At 35.1% G+C, this 21,447-nt stretch overlaps 1 protein-coding gene across 3 annotated transcripts in view; it reads left to right on the forward strand.

Moving 5' to 3' along the window:
* Positions 1-21,447, forward strand: part of NCAM2 (neural cell adhesion molecule 2) — a 140,529-nt gene that overhangs the window by 54,005 nt on the left and 65,077 nt on the right. For all 3 annotated transcript variants that reach the window (XM_087937530.1, XM_087937531.1, XM_087937532.1), the window contains exons 6-8: positions 4,889-5,006; positions 10,481-10,641; positions 12,077-12,222. In XM_087937530.1, coding sequence (XP_087793656.1) covers positions 4,889-5,006; positions 10,481-10,641; positions 12,077-12,222 — 425 coding nt within the window. The remainder of the gene's footprint in view (positions 1-4,888; positions 5,007-10,480; positions 10,642-12,076; positions 12,223-21,447) is intronic.

Consider the following 21,447-nt stretch of genomic DNA (forward strand, 5'->3'; position numbering starts at 1 on the left):
GAAAAAAAGTACAGAAAAAATTAACAAATGTAGCATAATATAATTCACAGTATAATTAGACATTGTGAATTTGTTGCTACATTGCTCCAAAATGTTAACAGCAGTAAAATATAATTTGTGATTTTATTGGTTTTTCTTGGTACCTGTGTAGTGATTTTCCAACTTTAAAAAAAGAGATGAATTTCTTACTCAAGGAAACTGACAACACAATCATTCAATTTTATAGGTTTGCTGTTAACCCTTTGTGTCTGGGAAACCCCCCCCCCCAAACATTATATGAAAAAAAACAGTAAAATCTAGAATGTTTCAAAATAAAAGTGCATATAACGAGTTATAATACCAGTGAGTACAGGAATAGAATCAGGTAGAAGAAACAGATGGACACAGTGTTAGAAATTCTGTTTATATAAAGCACCACACAGAGCACAGTCACCATGTACTTTACTGCTCAACTATATTACTGTAACAGGAAACAGGAAACTACTCAGAACAAAAGAGCATAGAGTATATACCATAGAGCCAAACTTGTAAACTGCCTTCTATTGGCTGCATAGAAATACATTCCAACCATGAATTCCAGCATACAGCATCACAAGGAGTTGATGCACTGTTATCGAATAGAAGCTTCACATTTGTCCGTGAGTAAACATTTGTCCGTGAGTAACAATTTCAATAGGACCTTATTTTTTAACAATATTGACCATAAAAAAATAAACCATTTTTTGCCATTTACATTAGAGAGCCAATTAACACTTACTCAAACAAAGCTATAAGCAGTTAAAAGACAGAATTTAACTAGAAAAAATGAGGGAGATTTTGGTGTTAACATTTCTATAAAAGCTTATCTGTCATACCTTATTAGAGGTATAAGTACTGATGGTAGACAGCATATAATGTTTTCCTGAAAAGCATTGCTCCAGAAAAATCTGTTGTTCTTTCAAAGAAAGGAATCCAATGCTGAGATAGCACCTCAAATCTCTTAATGGAGTTCCAGGAGACTAGATCTTCAGCAGGAGATTTTGTAATGAGGTTAATATTTGATGCCTTAACTAGTTTCAGAATTGCCAGGCTGGTTCTTTCTCAGTGTCTCACATACACACATATTCAACTCTCTTTTTAAACAAAACTAACACTTTCTTTTTCTGTAAAGTTGGGAGTTTGGTGTTTGTATAAGTAAAATAAAATGCAATAGGTAAGATAAAACATCAAAAATAAAATAAAGCAAGTGCTGCATAAAATCATAGCTAAGTGCCAACCATGACAAGTATAACACAGAGCTTGCCAAAAGGACCGCTGCTTGGACTCCATCTTGGGGGAGGGGCACAACTATGTACAAATGCTTCAATGCTACTTTTCTTCTTTCCCTCCACCTCTCCCCCATCATTTCCTCCTCCATTATAGAGGGAGGAGAGCAATATTAATGTCTGAAGTTTTCATCTATTTTATCTTTAAGTATCCCAGTGCTATATGGCATTGCTGTTTTATTTTATTTTTAATGTCAGCTTCATATTTTAGAGCTTTGGATCATATATAGTACATATAAATATAATTAATACCTCCTTACCGCTCATTGTGCTGACAGTTCTGTTAACTAATACCTCTACAGATAATGAATCCAGCTGAAAATTGTAGGACACAGCACAAGCCAGTTTCCTTAGATTCATTGACAGCAGTGTAACTATCTGTCTCTAAGGAAGTAGGTGGTATTTTATTATTTGATTTGAATAAGAATTTATCTCCACACATCCTAATTTAGTGACATTCCCGAGGCTTTTAGGTATTAACTTCTGGAAACAATATTTCAGGTGGTTTTGAGAAATACAGTGGATTTGCACAAGTGGAATTTCAGTTGACATTTGGCTGTTTATTTATAAAAGTATTAGCCTTGAATATTTGCATATCCTGCATGTACTCTTCCCTTTGATGGTCCTTTTTCAAATCAACCACATCCATACACGTCAGATAACAGATTTGTGAAGCCGCTCGTTTCTTGTTAATTTGAATGGCTTTTTCAGTAAAATAAAACCCAATAAGAAACAAACATGAAAATGAAATAAAAACAGATGAAAAAGAAATTATATATACTAGACTACATTAGTATTCCTGATGATAAATAAAGAAGTATGAACATCTATATTAAATATTCAATATTTCTATAAGGAAGTTCAGGTAATATAATGGTCTTTATTATCCAAGCATATGCCAAACTTTGATTGAAAAGATGGTGATAAAGGCTATCTTTTGATTCTTCCTGAGCAAAGGTTATTCTCAGATTTAACTATGGCAATATAATGATTACATTTTTATTATAAATGCTAGAATCTATTGACTTAATATTTAATATTGATTAATCCTTTAATATTGTTAGGCACATTTCATTCAAAATAGTTGCAATTTGAAAACTGCTTAAAATTATTTCATGTTGGAGTTACTTCCCATATAAGACATTTATATGAATCAGATTATCTTTTCTCTACATTATCTCCATTACTAGTGATGGAGTAAAATGTGGTTATATTAGAAGATCTGGCTCTGTGCTTAGAGCAGTATGGTGGGATATGGTGACAATGTATTGTCATATTAGGGTTTTTTTTCAGTGAGCCACTTTTCAGCTAAGTTGGGGCTACATTTTCTAACATGTCTAAGTATTTTCCCTCAATATAAATGGTAAAAAGCGTATGTCATCTGTTGATCCTCATAAACAATATTACAGATACAGACATTTGATAAGGCTTAAAATTCTGCCTCAAATGTATGTGAAATGTTAAGGTTATACAAATGTTGTACAATATCTTAGGCAGGTTAATAATCCCTCCCTCCATAAAACCACAAACCGAAGCCCTGAAATACTTTGAGAATACTAATAGAGATAATTGTCTCACCCCAATTTCTGAGATCAACTTGCTAAGTTATTTATTTGCTTACAAACAGAAACATTATCTTTTATAATACCTGAATAGTATATGGGTGCTTCACCCTAATATTAGAGGGTTGTGGCTTTTTTTCCTGTTTTCCTTTTTGTTCAATATTTTTTTGTTTCCTCTATTTTATTTTTTATATTTTATTTTATTATTTAATTTTAATTTTATTTATTTCTATAGTATCCCATCTCTGTCAATGATTCTGGGCAGCTTACTATTCAAAAAACATATTAAAACACTAAAGAATTTTAAAATAATAAAAACATCAAAAATAAATATACATAGCAGCCAAGATACTTGGCCAGTTAGCAGGAAATGAAGGAAATGAAGCCCTTGCCACATTCAGCACCTCGATCTCAGGGGTTGACAGACAAAAAAAGCCTATCTTCCAGTCCCTGGTAACCAATATTCTTCGATTGATGAGATCTACAGCATAACTATTCTGCTAGATTGAATTGGATGGGTAGACACAGTTGGAAAAAATCGATCCCTTAGGTAATTCTGGTCCCAAACCATGTAGGTTTTAAAGACCAGCATTTTGAACTGCATCCAGAAATATTTCAGTAACGATACAGCTCATACAGAAATGGTGTTACATGTGCCATATTTCTGGCATCACTTACTACCTGTGTAGCCATGTTTTTCACCAGCTGAAATTTCTGAATACTATTTAGGAGTAGCTCTATGTAGAACATGTTGCAATAGCCTAAATGAGAGGCTACAAAGACATGAATTATTATTAGAAGGGCCTTCCAGGCCTTCCAGTCTAAGAAAGGGCAGAACTGGCACACCACCCAGAAGTACACAAAGGCTCTTCTAACCATGGCTGCCACCTATTTTTTGAGGATCAGCGCCAAAGACTGCCAGATTAGACACTGGGTCTGTCTGGGATAGTACAACCCTATCCAGAACTAAAGATGGAAGAAACTTATCTCTGGAAGGTTCAAATAACCAAAGCCACCCCATCTTGCTAGGGTTGAGTTGGAGCCCATCTTTCTTCATCCAGTCTCCAATAGCCTCCAAAGACTGGGACAGGAATTTGTAGGAACATATACACCCAGTTTTGTGAATCATACCAATGAAATTCAACATTGTTGGGAGTGTGTGCGCACGTGAGAGAGAAGGTATGTGAGAAAGAGAGAATTAATGTACTTGTGATGAATTTCTAATCCTTGTTTTAAGTCTTAATAATGTTAAGAAGGCAATATTAGAATTATTTAAAAACGAATTGCACACAGATCTGACATTTTTTTTTTCAATTATAATAATTTTTACTACTAACCCAGCCTCAAAATTGGAGAAAATCTATAAAATAAAAAATAAATCAGTTCAGAAAATTAACGTTTTGAATTTCATATTTAAAACTGTAACAAAATATTGCTAATGAATGTATTATCAATTTCAATTTACATTTTTTCAAAATTATTTTCTTATGAAAAATAATATTTATGCTTATGTTTTCCAGGAACATTATTTGCATTAGAAATTCTCAGATAGCTAAATAAGACTGGAAACAGGACCATTAGCTACTAATTTGCTTTAGTTTTGATATCAGTGAAACAAAATATAATCAAATGTTTTCAATGATATAAATGACATATCTTTATTTCTTTTCCACAATGTCTCAGTTTCCGTGTTGAAACAATTATAGACAGAAAATTTGTAGAAGAGCAGGCAGAACTGGGGTCCAGAATTAAGCATATCTGTCTATAATTGTCTAAGATCAACCCCTTGAATTCTGTTAACCCTTATCTGGTGCCAATTTAGTATTGAACTTCAGTTTACTAGATTTTTTTATATAGGTTTGAGCAATATTTCATTTTACTGATCAATAAATAAAATCAATTGAACCTTGCCCTGATCCTTTGTGCCTGACATAATTTGAGAAAAAAGAAAAAGAAATTTGCTCTCAATGTCTAAAAAAAATTGTCCAGATTGTAAAAACTGAATGCTTTACATTTGTCCAGTTCCTCCAACCATTACTTTGCTTCAGAAGTCCTTTAATGCTACAGCAGATCGCGGAGAGGCAGTTACTTTGTTCTGTAAAGCTACTGGTTCTCCTGAACCTGAAATCAACTGGTACAGGTAAGCTACACGAGCAGAGATATTTAAAATATGGTAGGTTTTGAAATTACTAAATAACAAATTGCTAATAAGAGGGATTTTTCAATCAATATGGATTTTTTTTAAAAAAATCTCTGATTGAGCAGGTTTTTGTTTCCAGCTTGAATTTAGTTCTGAATGGGTGACTTCCTATATATTTTGTTTTGAAACAGGTTCTGTGTGAACCATTAAATTAATATGCATATTGGCTAAACGCTGTAAGCACACCAAAATGATATATAATGAAAAAATGTCAGTTTACTTGGATTATGGATACACTAGTATAATATACTGTACAATGTGTCATGCAGAAGAAAGATTCATGAACAAAAGTATTTTTTGAAACTACTCTTCTAGAAAATTCTAGAACATTAATGTTCTTTAAATCATATTATGATACCATACTGTAAAGATAATAAACAATTGCTATTTTTTCATCAAGGCAGAATTTTTAGACTTACAATGCAGAAGGGAAATTTCACTAAAATATGTTCTACAGTTTTGAACAATTATATTTTTTAATGTAGGAAATAAGACTAATAACTCTAATAATCTGTATTATTAAATTAAATTAAAATCATTAAATTAAATCTTTCTGATTTCTCTGTAAAATACATATTCTTACAACATGGTTGTTATTGATTACTGCAAATTCATTTATAGAAAGCTTTAGAAATCTATTATCATATGCAAATGATATTTGTGGATAGAAGTAACAGATTTAGCACATTAAGATAAAATAGTAGCCTGTAAAAGAAGATATAATTTGAAATTATTGATGATAATAAAAACATTTTCTTAATAGTAATACCATGTTTCTCCAACAATACGCCCCTCATAGATAGTCCCAGGATGTTTTTTAGGCATAAAATGAAATTAAGCCCTTCCCCCCAAATTTAGGCCTATTTTAAAACATGTGAAATGGGGGGAAGGGCAGGGGGGCTTACTGTTAGGAGCGTCCCACAGGCAGCCACCATGCCTCGCCACCAACCTCCCTACTCTCACCAAGTACTTTTGCTGCAGACCCGGGTATGGTGCTACCTGCAGAGGGCGGGCGTTGTCAGCATGGATGTAAGCCTCGGTGGGACACTTCGTATTGGGAGACCTTCTGCCACCGTTGCTTTCCCTCCTGCCCGTGCTGCCACCATATTTGGAGGTGTGTGGGGACAGAGACAGGCTGGGCAAGGGGCAGACAGGGAGGTGAGGCAGTGCTGCTTCCCCGGCCAGCGGGTCTGGTGGAGGGAGCCCGCAGCCACCTGTCCTTTGTGCCCCTCATTCAGCCTGTCCCCACCCACACGCATCTCCAAACGTGGTGGTGGCACAGGCATCGGGCAGAGGTGCTCACTCAGTGGGGCTCAGCTCGGAAGAAGACACAGTGCGGGCCGTCACCTCGCCTTCCTGTCCGCAAACGGGTGAGTGCTATCACTGCCTTGGGCAGCCTCTCCAGGTAGCTCCTTCAGGGTCAGGCTGGAGCGGCTCAGGAAGCCAAGCTCGGGTTGGCCCAGCTCTTTCACTTGGCAGGGGGGTACACACCCGTGGCTCGCTTCCCTGGTTCTGCCCAGCCCGCCTGGCTCTGGCGCGGTCCTGGCGGGATGAGTGGAGAGGCCCGGCAGGGAGGCACCCACTGCTTTGGACAGAGCTCTGCCGCTAGGCAGAAGGGCGCCCCAGGTGAAGCTCTTTGCGCTCTGCCTGGCATCAGGCAGGGATGGCGCCTGGGTGCTTTTCCCAGGGTGGGCTGGTCCTGCACTGCGGCCCTGGGAGATTCACCTCCCCACATGGGGTTGGGCTACCCTCTCGGTGAGGCTTTGTCATAGTAGGGCATCATTTTTAAAAGAATGGGCTTTGCCTTCGAATGATGCCCTGGAAGGTGGCGATAGGAGCGCCTAAAGCTGAGTGGTTTTAGTGGGATTCTAGTTGCAGGGAGGGGCTCTGACCAGCCCCGCAACACCACAGCAATGCTCCAAATGCCGCCATGGCATAGGCAGAAGGGAAAGCAACGGTGGCCGAAGGTCTCCCGATACAAAGTGCCCCACCGATGCCAAGACTGACATCCATGGTGATGCCACCCGCCTGCCTGAGGATGCAAGGGGGGAAATTAAGTCATCCCTGAAAAGATGGTCTAGCCGTTTTTCGGGGCTAAAAAAGAATAAGACCCAGCCTTATTATATGAGAAACATGGTATAAATGTAAAATGTTCATTCTTTCTTCTTTCATTGTTGATATATTTCTCCAGTCATTTATATCTCCAAAGAATTTCTGCTTCTACTGACAGTATTCTTATTATTGCACATATTTCCTCAATAATATATGCATGAAATTACATAATTTACATATTTTGGAATATAAATCTTTCTCTATATAAAAATATTCCATAATCAAAATGGCAATATTCATAATCAATTCAGAAATATTTTTTTTCAAGTTTTCTTCCCTTTTTCATAATTTTGAGGAAAATATATATTCTTGATGGCACTATAATTGCTCTAATGAATAATGGCATATAGTTAAGCTCCATGATTGTTATGTCCAACTTGTTAAGTTTTATTGGATTTTTATTTTTAAATATACATCAATATCAACACTTTAACAGTGTGGCCTCTTGAGTATGATTCATTTTGATACAAACAGCAATAATAATGATATTTATATTAATCAAATTTATATAATCCTAGTATTGATACATGGTTGTTTTAGAGTAGTTATTCAATATTTCAGTGTTCCCTTTTTAATGCCAATAATATTATATGCATACATAGTAATACCATCTTTCAACCTCTAATCTTTCCATCTAATTATTACTTATATTCAATTATATAAAAATTATATCTACTAATATTCCCCCTATTTCTTAGTTCTTAGTTCTACCTGTATTCTACCTTCTAGTTGTGTTACCATTACTAATCCTTGTGTTAATATGCATGTTTATAATAAGACATGGTCCTTCATATTTAGTTGTTCAAAGTCACAATACGCCATTCAAATACCAGTCATCCTATTATTTAAACATACCTAATAATACCAACTTTCCACTAATTTTTCCATCTAACTATTGCTTCATATAAAGGTGTGTATTCTTATTTCTACCTCTATTCTAGTTTTTAATTAGGACATCGTTATATTAGAAAAGAAATAATAATAATAATAATAATAATAATAACAACAACAACAACAACAACAACAATAATAATAATAATAATTCCTTTCTATCCATCTTCTCTCGTTCATTTTAATACTTCAATTCTTATTCAATTTTTGGCTTGCCTCCTATACTCCTCTGTTGGGTCTTTGTCTCCACCATCTGTGTGTTTACCAATCACACTGAACATTTATCCCATCTCTATCCACATAGGCTGCCAGGTCTCTAGAGTATCCACCCAAACCCCTATCACCCTTTCAAAAGTATCTTCCAGGTTATCCAATTCCATTTTTAAATCTCTTAAAGTACTTTTCCCATCAGTCATTATTATCTTTATTGTTTTCTCCTTCTCATCTTCTTACTTTGTTTTCTGGTTTGTCTGCTCTATCTTTTCTTCTGTTCTTTCTGCTGTCTCTTTTCTTTTCTGGACTCTTTGATCTTCATTTATTATCAATTGTAGCATATTTTCTATTTTCTCACTTATGCCTTGCATTAGGCTTTTTTTTTATCTCTCTGTGATTCTTTGTCGTAGTATCCCTAATACTTTGAAACATCAACATAATTTCTCTTGAAATTTCACTCATTTTCCCCTGATGGAGCATCTTGTCTTAGTTTAATAAGTCCAAAAACAATATATTCCAGTCCAATGTTGTTTCTCAGAAAGTTAAATAATCATAGTTCTTTACATCTCAGGATTATTAATCAGTTCCATTTAAGTAGTCCAGGGAGCTTCTGCAAATCAAAAGTCACTTTACTTTATTTAGGAGTCTTACTTATTCTCACAATAGCAGCTCCAGTAATCATAAAATAGATAGTTATAGAACAGTATCACCACAGTCCTCCAGATGAATGTTGTTTATTTCTCTTATCATTTTTTTTTCTAAACTTGTAAGGGTATGGTATATTCCATTCACCAGTGAATGGCACCCTCAGCATAGACATTGTTTCAAGTGTGATAAATTGATTAATTCAAATTTAGTTCAATTTATGGAAGCAAAGTCAGCTATTCAAGTAGATTCAAGTAGATAGTTCCAGCATTTTATAATGCCCTTCCAAAACAATGCTTACCCACTTTAAAAATCCAATTTTCTATGTTTTAAAAAGTCTTTAGCTTTTCTTCCCTTAGTTCCTTGCTTTTGGGTCTAGGATTTTTCTCTCTTTAAGAAATAGTTCTAAGAGTCTCTTTTCCTGAATTTTCCTCTTTTTTTTCTTTTAAAGTTAGGGTCTAAATAAAAAAAGAATCTTCTCACCCAGCTCCAGTTCATCTATACCACTCCTGCACATTACTTTGTTGTCTAGGCTGTTCCAGCTTTGTGGCAACCATGATGGCTGCCTCTTCTTCTCGTGGAGGGAGAGGGAAGAGGCCCTTGGTCAGGCAGGAGAATTGCTACCCTCTGTGTCCTACAGGGCACCCCTCTTTTCTCCACCACCCTTTAGGCCCTTTCGGACCTCAACGGGGAGAACTTGGCACAGGAGTTCCTCACATCTAATCTCACGGCAGTGTCAGCTGGAAGTCTAATTATTATGTCTTTTTGTAAGTTTAATAAAGCAAATGGAATTTGAACTCTCATAATTGTAGAACAGAGATGTCAAACTCAATTTCATTGAGGGCCGCATCAGAGTTGTTTTTGACTTTGGGGTCCAGGGTGGGCATGGCCAGGGTTGGCATGGTCAGCTTGATGTCACTCATGTCTGTGGTGGCCCGAGTGCTCTGCCAGTGAAAACGGGATTCTCAAAGCCATTTTTGGCCATGACAGCATCCTACAGCCTTCTGCCAGTGAGGAGCTTGGAGATCTCACGTTTTCAGCCACAATGGTCTCCTGCAGCCCTCTGCCAGGGAAAATGGAACTGGGAGGCTACACACAGCCCCCTGAGTTCCGTTTTGCTGGCAGAGGAGGCCATTGTGGCCAAAAATGGAGTCTGGGAGGACCATGTGTCAATTTTTGATGGAAGCTGATCCTTTGCTGTTTCCTGTGTGGTTCCATGGGCCAGATCTAAGCATCCTATGGGCCAAATCTGGCTGGCAGGCCTTCAGTTTGACACCCCTGTTGTAGAATGTCAAATATGTTAAATGTAATTTATTTTAATTAACATTGCTGCCTCACCATGCAAATTAATGTATGTTCTTATTTAATTACATAGTAGAATATTAAAATGAATCTTCACACACAAATGAAATATCAACATTTATAATTTTCCAGTTAGTGATTAAAAACTTGTGCTTTTCTTCTTACCAGTATATTACATAGTTGTAATAAGATTGGAATTTTAGTGTTCATTTAGCTTATAAAGAAAACATTGTATCTATATGTCTTTATAGAAAGGGCAAACGTATTGAGGAAAATGATAAATATACATTAAGAAGCAGGAATATGGAACTAACCATAAAAGATATACAAAATATTGATTCTGGTCCGTATATTTGTGAAGCAAGAAATAAAGCAGGAAGAGTGACAAATCAGACTTTCATGCAAGTTTTTGGTAAGTATTGTTTGGTTTGGCTGTCTTTGAACTTCAGTTCAAATTTATTGAATGTAAAATTCTTAGAAATGCTTAATTGATTCTGAAATAAATTCAACGGTCCCTCTCTTTCTTAGTTAGGAAAGCCATCTGATCCCAAGCTGCTACTAATTTTCATTGATTTTTTTTAATCAAACTTTTTTCAAAAGAAGGTTATAGAAAAAGTGTTATGAAAAATAACTTTTCATTTTAGTACAAATTAAAAGTTTGATTGTTTTTTTAAAAAAAATATAATATTCACTGCTGTCTTACAGATAATGATGAAAGTATACTGAGAAATTATAAGTTCCTCTGTATAATCTACCTTTGCCCGTATCAAAATTTTATTCTTTTATATAGAGGAGCAAGTCTAAACAAACAAACAAATAAATAAACCAGGAAATCTATGATGTTCCACTTGCCATTTTTTTACAGTCTGAGAAAAGGTGATTCAAAAGAAAAGTATAGGATAAACATGATTAGATGATATTCATGTCACATTGATATTTTTTTTAAAAAATAGGTATATTGTTTCCCAGGACTTTAAAATGTTTCAGCCTTCTCTATTTGTATTAGGGTTCTTTGCCTCCTTATACCAAAAAGAATCAAGGTACGGTAATTAGATGCTTTCCTGGTTCCCAGAAATTCATTTATTTTCCCTTAATGGTTGCTACACACTTCGATAAGATTGTTTCTTCTTATCTCTATAGATTCTTATCCATTCAACCTGGAAAATTTTAAAGTAGTAGCTGCCCTAAAAACATCCATTTTGCTATTTTTAGAGATATTAGTGAATTTCAATAAAGGATAATATTTGTAGCTCAAGGTTGAAATGAAGGGTCCTTGATGTTCTATGAACCTGACATCTACAAGAAAAGAACCAAGCTCAGAGAGCACCAAGGACCTCTCATGAGTGAATTCATGAAAGTTGAAAAAAAAAAATATTGTGACAACATTAGCTAATAAATAGTTCACTTTTATAAAAACAGCTGCTGGAGGGTTAGACATAAATTGTTAAGTACAGCAAAGGAACTGGAGAACAGAGAAGAAAAACATGACATATCTTGCATCTGCAGGAGAAATCTTCATAATGTCCAGTCTAATCGATAAAGGGCCATAATGTGGCGAGAAAGACAAGAACAGAGAAGAGCAAATGAGATTGAATAGAGCTATTATTTTATACAATCAATGGTATTTTCATTAAGTATATGAAACTAAATTTAGTTTACCATGTATACTGAATATAGGCAACATGTATTTCAATAATTAACTTTCTCAGCTGGAAAACCTCTAGCAAAAGTGGAATAATGTTATAATGCAGATAAGCATTAGGAGTAAAATATACATGTATATCAAGAAGTTGTGGTATGTAGCCTTTGATATCAAGAACAAGTAATATAATTTATATTTCTAACAGTACAGCCTCAAATAATACAACTTAAAAATGAAACCACTTATGAAAATGGTGAAGCCACTCTGATATGTGAAGCAGAAGGAGAACCAGTTCCTGAAATTACTTGGAAAAGAGCTGTTGATGGAATAACTTTTTCTGAAGGTGACAAGGTAAATTAATGTATACAACTTCTATAATAATCAGTATTGTATTTATTCAAAGTGTATATAACTTCAATTAGATAAAACATTGTATGTGTAAAATATTCATAAATAAGTATGAAAATCCTATCTTCTCAGGCTTCAGGAAACAAAATAATTCAGATTAAGGAAAATACTCTTCTTTCGATTATTTACTGTGCAGAACTTAATATTATACTTGAATTACACTTTTACTCACGCAAAATGACTGTTTTTCACCTTGCCCACAGGATATTTAAGAATATTGTTCACATTTGTTTATTTGCATATTGATCTTTATTATTGGAATTGACATGAGAAATTGCTGTTGGTGTTGTTGCTTTTTTATTTACATCTTTCATCACTCTGAATTTCATCTTTCATCACTCTGCACATTGACAGACATTTTTTCATTTCTTTGTTGCTTTGACATAATCTTTTTTTTAAAATGAATTTTATATTATCTATTTCTGCTTGACTTTATCTTAAAAGATATTGTTTTATAATATGTTAGAAAAATGTGGGGAGCCATAAAGAATGCAGATGAATTAAGAAATAATAGCATGAAGAAACAAAGCATCCATATTAAAATTTAACAACTAGATAAGTAAATATAAAAACCACAGTGTCCATAATTCTTTCATTACATTTCCTTATCATTAGAAATAAATTTCCAAAGCATTTTAGCTAATGAAAAATTGGTTGACAAAAATAACAGAAGGTTTGGAATTTTATGGATGGCACCAACAGAAACCAATGAAACCTAAACAAGAACAACATTTATTTAATCCTATAAATCAGGAGGGTCAAACTCGATTTCATTGAGGGATGTATCAGGATTGCGTTTCACCTTGGAGGGGCATGCCCAAGGGGGCGTGGTCATGGTAGGCATGACACGGGACTCATGTTGGGGGGCACATGTGATGGTCAAGCACTAAGGCAGGACTTCCCTGAGACCCTCCTCACTCTCATTACCCAGGCAATCCTCAAGTTACAAATGTGATAGAGCTTGTCAATTACTTTCATAACCCAAGGATTCATTTGATTGAATCACATTAAATGAACATGACCACTCCCTGCTTTCCCTAATGCATTTGTTAATCAAATGTACAGGTCATTAAATGCACATGAGGTACCTCAGAGTACGGAAGAGCATGTGGTGCCTAGTGCAGGAGCAGGCTATCGAAGGCCTTTCCAATCCACTGAAATACCTCATGCTCCCCTGGGGTCCCCACAATTGCTTTCCTTCATCCTACCCCACTTGGTCCCCATAGACTTGGCCTGCTTTGCTAGCGTCCCAGATTCTACTTATGCCTCCCCACTCCATTTTCCATGGATTGCTTACTTTTTGAAGATATCCAGAGCTCCAGAAGAGGCTGACCCACTGGCAGAGAAGCCAAAGTGTTTTATTCAGTTGACGGCAAAGCTGTAAGAATATGAAATCTAAGGAAAACATTTTCACCAGCTTCTGAATAAAAAACTTTAGCTGGGGCCATGTGGCCAGCAGGCCTCTGGTAGTAGAAAGGCCTGGACTGGGCCACAGCAGCCTCCTGCTTCAGGGATTGAACAAACAGCAGCTGCCAATCAATGAGGAGCTTGCTTCCATTGGGCTAAACTGCAAGCCCCTTGTTGATTGGATGCCATGCCCCAATACCATAAGCTGCCCATACTAAGCCATTTAGCATCAAGCAGGAGGCTGCTTATCACAGGCCAGATTGGGCCCAAACTAAGCTTGCAGGCCCTCATGGCAGAGAAGCCGGTCTTTTATTCAGATGGGGAAAGCTGTTTTTCTTACACCTCACATTCTTATAGCTTCATAGGCTTCTGAATAAAAGGCCTTGGCTCTCTGACATGTGGGTTAGCCTCTTCTGAAGCTTCAAAAAGTAAGTACAGTAAAGCCATGGGAAATAGAGTGGGCAGGGTCGAATCTGGCCCATGGAAGCTCCGTTTTGGCCTGTAACAGGCCTGGGGAGGCTTCTGGAGGCTCCATTTTGGCCTCTAACAGGCCGGGAAAGGGCCTCTGGAGGCTCCATTTCAGTAACAGGCTGGGGAAGATCCACGGAAGCTGAATTTTGGCCTGTAACAGGCCTGGGGAGGCCCATGGAGTCACCATTTTGGTCTGTAACAGGCCTGGCAGGCCTGGGGAAGTTGAACTCAGGGCTGGATGCGACCCACAGAGGCTCAATTTCAGCCAGCAATGAAATGTGGGGGGACTAGCTGAGGCATTGTGAGTCAATTCTTTGCTATTCCTGTGGGCCAGATCTAAGCACCCCATGAGTTTAACACCCCTGATATAAATAGTTTTATATAAATTTGCAAAACATCTGTCACAAATTTTCAGGTGTTTCAGCACATTTCCAGGTCACTTCAAAATCTTTTACCCAAACTTTATTCTGCTAAATGTAGTCAATATGTAATAAATTGAACCCTTGCTTCAATGGAAATTGTATTGAAGCTGTTAAATTGTTTTGTGAAACTTCTTCACCTACTTACCTTTATTCCTTCCAAGCATAAAAAGTATTATACAACTTTTTAACAAATGGAATAATATTTGATTATTATTGTAATAAACTGAATTAAATAACCGTATAGCATTTTGGCAAGTAGTTAATATTTTTTTTACAAAAGGTCTGTGGTTGGCATGTAAAAATTCAGCAGGGTTTTGCCAAAAAATATTTCCAAACTAATTTTACAATAAGTTTAATGACAAGTTATTTTGGGACTTTGCACTAACAGATCTCCTGTACCTGAAGCAGAAATTCTTTCTAAAAGATCACATTTAGAAAATGTGACCCAGAAAAAAGCATTATGTGAAGATTTTATTTGTCATGAACTTCAAAAGGAAAACATGCACAGGAAGCTGTAGTTTTGCCAGCCCTTTTAAATAAAGACTGTTTGGCCTATTTCTCTATATTCAGTGGTCAACATGCAGTCATTGTTTTCACAATAATATTGTTAAATAGATGTACATATATTTGGTAAGTTATGCATTAATATAGGCAATTCACAATTATTTATGTATATATATTTGGATAAAATGCAAAAGTAATAGTGTCTGCTTGTAAGTGTCTGTGTGTTCATAGGAAAGTGGGTTATTCAATATTTCAACATTGACCAATGTTTCATTGCTAGCCATTCAATTGTATCGGGGCCTTGGCCACTCTATGGATCAGCACTTTCCATGTCCCTCTGTCTCATACTACCTTCTTCAGATCCTCCATTATCATTCCTGTGTCATCCTTTATAGTGTCAAGCCAACAGGTACTAAGGTGCCCCTTTCTCTTTTTCAGCCAATCACTCCCAACATGATTGACTTTTTGAGTGACTTGGTTGGCATGACATGGCCAAACCTGATAGACTTTGCTTGCAGTCTTGGCTTTGAGTGATATTTTTGGTCTAGGACTTGGCCTAGGACTTCCTTCTTTACAATTTTTATGCTCCATGAGATAGAATAGAATATAATTCTTTATTGGCCAAGTATGGTTGGACACACAAAGTATTGGTGCACATACTCTCAGTATACATAAAAGAAAAGATACATTCGTCAAGAATCATAAGGTATAACACTTAGTGATAGTCATAGGGTACAATAAGCAATCAAATCATACAACAGTCAATATAAATTGTAAGGATACAAGCGACAAAGTTACAGTCATACAGGCACAAATGGGAGGGAATGGGTGATAAGGATTGATGAGAAGATTAACAGTAATAGTAATGCAGATACATAATAGTTGTGTCCAGCACTACAATTTTAAGAGATCTACCCTTCTCCTATCTGCCCTTTTCAGAGTCTAAGTTCAACAGCCATAAGTAGCAAGCAATTGGATTATTGTTGACTAATCTGTATTTGGGTGGGAGCCAGACGTTATTGATGCCAGACATTACAGTTCTTCCAAATGTTATGTGCCTTCTGATCTCAGTGCTACAGTTACCACATTGGTCAATTTTAGAACCAAGGAAGTTGAATTCCTGTATTGTTTCAATGGTTTCGTTGCTCTGCACTCTGACCTATGTATTCTATGCACTTGTCATTATGTTTGTTTTTTGTAGGTGCAATCCAATTTTTTCACTTTCATCTTTGACTCAATGATCAGTGCTTAATTCTTTGTATTCTGATGAAGTACTTGGTATACCCTGGAAGAATTGTTTGTATAGCTATTGTAGATTTGAATTTACCTTTGACTTAGGTGCTAATGTGTAGCGGAGCTATTATAAATGTTAATGTTTGTGAAAAGGCTTCATATGAGCAACTATTTAGAATTAGATGCTTTCCTTGGGATATTTGTCATATCACATTCCAATTCCCTCAAAACAGTCAATGTTGTCTGAAATCTTCATCTTTTCAGTTTTGGAAGACAGAGCAATTTCAGTTTTACTATAAGGTGATGTTGCAGATGTTTTCTTTTTTGACAGGTGATCATAAACATACATAAAGCTTCCTTTTTACAATCTTGTTATCCCTTATTTCAGGTAGAGTCAGGGCAACTGGATGGATCTGAGCATTACCAGATGCCCTTCCTGATGCAACATGGAGTTCGCAGCAGATATTTTTTCTTTGTGCACTAGGAGAGAAACATCTGCCACTATCTAGGAATGAACTCTCAACTTCTGACTGGGAGGCAAATGTTTTTACCACTAGGCCACCACACTGCTCATTCATAAGAGATATAATTACTATATAAATGGTTAGACTATAATCTGACTACACAGATGATGGTTAGAGGAAAGAGACTAGGTACATTTTTGACAGTAAATATGAAATCATATTTAATCTTCCTAGATCCTAGTATTTTTATGAAGTTCAGTATTATTTATTCATTAGTTTCTTTTTATCTGTGTTCTGTGATAGTGTTGTGTTTAGTATAACTGTTTGGCTGGTAATATTTTATTAAGTTTATCAATATACTTATATTGTTTTCATTATTTTTGCTTGGCATTGCATTGCATTCACTAGGAAATCCCAATTATTTTTTTACTTGATTAATGATTTGTAAATTACACCCAGAATGATATTAGTCTTCATGGTAACCTTTTAATGCAGATCAGGTGTAGTGTAGCTGTTGATTTTTCCTGGTATTTATAAACATTACTTGTTTCTTCTTGAATGAATGAATGAATAAATGAATGAATTCTTTATTGGCCAAGTGTGATTAGACACACAAGGAATTTGTCTTGGTGCATTTGCTCTCTGTGTACATAAAAAGAAAATATACATTCATCAAGATTCATAAGGTACAACACTTAATTATAGTTGTAGGGTACAAATAAGCAATCAAATCATACTTGGAAACAGTCAATATAAATCATAAGAATACAAGCAACAAAGTTACAGTCATACAGTCACAAGTAGGAGGAGATGGGTGATAGGACCAATGAGAAGATTAATAGTAATAGTAATGCAGACTTAGTTGTACAGTGTTGAGGGAATTATTTGTTTAGCAGAGTGATGGTATTTGGGGGAAAACTGTTCTTGTGTCTAGTTGTTCTGGTGTGCAGTGCTCTATAGCATTGTTTTGAGGGTAGGAATTGAAACAGTTTATGTCCAGGATATGAGGGGTCTGTCAATATTTTCACAGCCTTCTTTTTGACTTGTGCAGTATACAGGTCCTCAATGGAAGGCAGGTTGGTAGTAATTGTTTTTTCTGCAGTCCTAATTATTCTCTGAAATCTGTTTTGTTGGGTTGCAGAAGCCAACCAGCTTTGGTTCTTCAGGTTCATTTTGAAGTCTGAAAACTTATCATTGACATTTATATATATCTTTGAAAATTATTCATCTTTGAAGATTTCCAGATTGTTGGAGAAAAGAACAATGTTATTGGACAAACATAATTGGTTGATCTTTATTACTGCTTTGGACCAGTTCAGCTGTTTGAATATGTCTGCAAACTTGCTCATAATATTTTTGATAAATGTTGAATTTCTTTTATATATTAATGGTGGCAATCTTTTCATTTATGTGTGTAGTAGCTGTAGCATTTCCATATGTTGATCAGTTATAACACTCAATTTAGCAGAGTCAAAGTTGTTTGAAAGTCAATGAATGCCAGGCAGAGTGATAATTGGTATTATTGCAATGTTCAATAATATGCTGAATCCTTTGTATATACTTTATAGTGCCAAATCCATTCGAGAAATGAGTTCATTCTCCTAGTTGGACAAGGTCCAATGTTTTCACTTAGTTTTGAGAAGTTTGTATAGAATTAAAAAAATTAATTGTACTGTAGGTTTTAATACCTTCTTCATCACCTTTTTCTGTTCTTTGGAATTTTTCAGTGGTGGTATAATGGTGAAAATATGTTATTGTTTTAAATAGTAAATAAATAATTTTGCCAATATTCTGTAAAGCTTCTAACATAATAACTCTAAGCACTGTCTAATCATCTCTTGAGAAGAAAGCCATCACTTCTTCATCTCTTCTGTCCCAGGGCAGTAGCTCTTTTGAATTCTACTGTATAGTGCAGTGTTGGTGTGGTGTCGGGGTTTTTTGGTTCAATGTGTGGAGTGTGAAGGATGTCTGTTTGTGTTTATTTTCATGGTCATGATGTGCACTGAAGATAGTGTTTGATTTCATTGTATGAAGTGTAATGACAATAAAGTAAACTAAACTAATCTATCCAGGATTTCAGTAATGTGTGTAAGTTTCAATAGTGTATGTAACCTTATTCTATTTTTCTCCCTCACCAGCTGGAGAATAGCTGTTGGCTTGAAATGACTGAGAAGGAGTTATCTTCTTCATTTTATGAGGCATACCATTAACATAATGTTACATCCAAGCCATTAAACTAAATTGAGAGAGTTTGGGTTTAAATCATTCACCCATTCAGCACTTTACATGAGCAATTATGGCCTGGATGGGACAGAATAGAATATAGAAAAGTGATTGTCTAAGTAGCCATGAAAACACTAAGTCCTAAAATATCAAATATTAAGCAGTTTTGCAATATTTTGGTTCAACAGGCACACATAGAGTTATACAGGAATATGTAGATAACTTTGAAGAAGAATTGCTAAGATATCAGCTAGGCTGTGATAAATAGGAGAGTGTGAGAAAATACAAGGTTGTCCTGCTTGATTCTGTTTCATATAAGAGAATAGAGAAATTTTTGTCTTATTTTCAAGATTTGCAATTATACCCATGATAATAAAGTAGAGTTCTAATACCCTTGTGGGATCTATTTCTTGATTCGGGTTACCTCAAAAAGCTAATACCTATGAATAATACCTTCATAAGGCAGTCTGGTCAGGACGTCTTTCTTTCCAGGCTTTGCCAACTGAATATAGTCCTGTCCCCTTGGACAATATAAAATGTATCTATTCCCTTCAGACAGTTGACTTCTGTGCTCAGATTGTAACTCAGTTATAACTGAGTTGTACTGATTGTAACTGTAAATTAAACATAGATGAGCCATGATATGAACATATATTTGTGAAATACAAGCTACACTAAAGAGAATAAAAAAAAAACAATTTTGTATTGGCTGGCTTGTATTTTAAAATTTCATAGGTTTTTTGTGTGTCTTAAAATATGATTACATGAACTAGTGTTTTAGAAAGTAACAAAATATCTACTATTGTATTATAAGCTCCACTTCTCCCTCTCTCATTTTCTTCTTCTGTTCAATCATTTTGAATTCTTGACAAGTCCTTACTATTTTCTTGGCAAGGTTTTTTTTTTCCTGTGAAATGCCATTGCCTCCTTCATATAGATGAGAGAAAGTTACTTGTCCAAGGTCACCCAGCTGGCTTTGTGCCTAAATTGAGACTAGAACTCACGGTCTCCTGGTTTCTAGCCTGATGCCTACACTACACTAAACTGGCATTCTCACACTTCAAATTAGTATACAGTTTTAAGAAGCATTTTGTTCTACCATTATAGCTATAAGGAATATACTGAAAAAATAACAAGTTCTTTTTTTTTGTTTGTGGAAATTCTTCATTTCTCCTGGGTTTTTTTTGAGAGCTTCTGTACATCATAATATGATTTGATCCCAACAATCTCAATATGTAAGGCAAAAATAAACATAATCTCTTTTAGAAATAATTAGCAGTTTGCTCAAAATATTTTAATGCTACATATGAATTTGAAAGAACCATGCTGTGAATTGCTTTAGGATTAAGGGGAAAATGAAACCATGAGGATAATGTGGAATACAACATTCTGAGGTTGTAAAAAGTTAAATATAGTTTTTGTAGAGACATTTTGATAATATTCATATATAGGTATATAATATTCACTCAATACAAAAATATGTCTATGAAACTTTGAAAATTTCAAAATTATAACCATAACAATGGTTAAAAGGGTAACTGCCAGGAGTGATTGAAAAACATTACTTGTAGTATTATGAAAATGCTGAGACAAGTGAAAATAACCAGCAGAATAAGATTCTGTTTTTTTTCTTTCAAAAAATTGCATGGATCCTTATATTTATATATTTATATTTATATTTATACTTATACTTATACTTATATCTATATCTATCTATCTATCTATCTATCTATCTATCTATCTATCTATCTATCTATCTATCTATCTAATCACTTCTGTAGTGGAGGAATGGTGTGTCCCACTGATTCAGGTAATGACCTGAAATAATTTCTTTTTTTTCCCCCCTCTTCTGGCTAGAATTTACAAATTTAAATTTAATAACAGCATTTTTTCAATATTGGTTTTTGGCATTACTCAAGAGAAATAGTATTAATAGTTTATATTATTCAAACTTTTATAAACAAATTTGTTTCTAGGCTAATTTATTATTAAAAATATTTAAAGTGTCCCTTAGTTTCATCCCCCCCCCCTTTGTTTTAAACCTTCCTATAATTACAGGTGCACCAATCCTGGCTCTTACAAGAACAGAAGAAATAATATTGGTTTTGGTATGTACAATGCCCTGTGTCACCTTTTTGTAAAACCTACCAAAATATATTGCATGAAAACACCAGCATAAAGTAGTAATTAATCATATCTCATATTGCTACCATTTCTTAAATCATATCTTATATTCTTAAGAATGTATTATTATACTGGGATATAAATAATAATTTTTAAGTAATTTTTGGTGCATCCAAAAAAATCATTCTCATTTTCCAATCTTTGAAATTAGTTGCTAGTTATAAAGATGGACAGAAAGCCAAAGCAACAACAATTAAACAATCTTTTTGTAATAATTTAATATTATATACTTCTTAAATGAATTACAACAAAGAATTGTT

This window comes from Pseudonaja textilis, chromosome 7 (assembly GCF_049901715.1).
Source record: "Pseudonaja textilis isolate UNSWEBS1 chromosome 7, rPseTex1.2, whole genome shotgun sequence".
In the NCBI taxonomy this organism is placed as follows: Eukaryota; Metazoa; Chordata; class Lepidosauria; order Squamata; family Elapidae; genus Pseudonaja; species Pseudonaja textilis.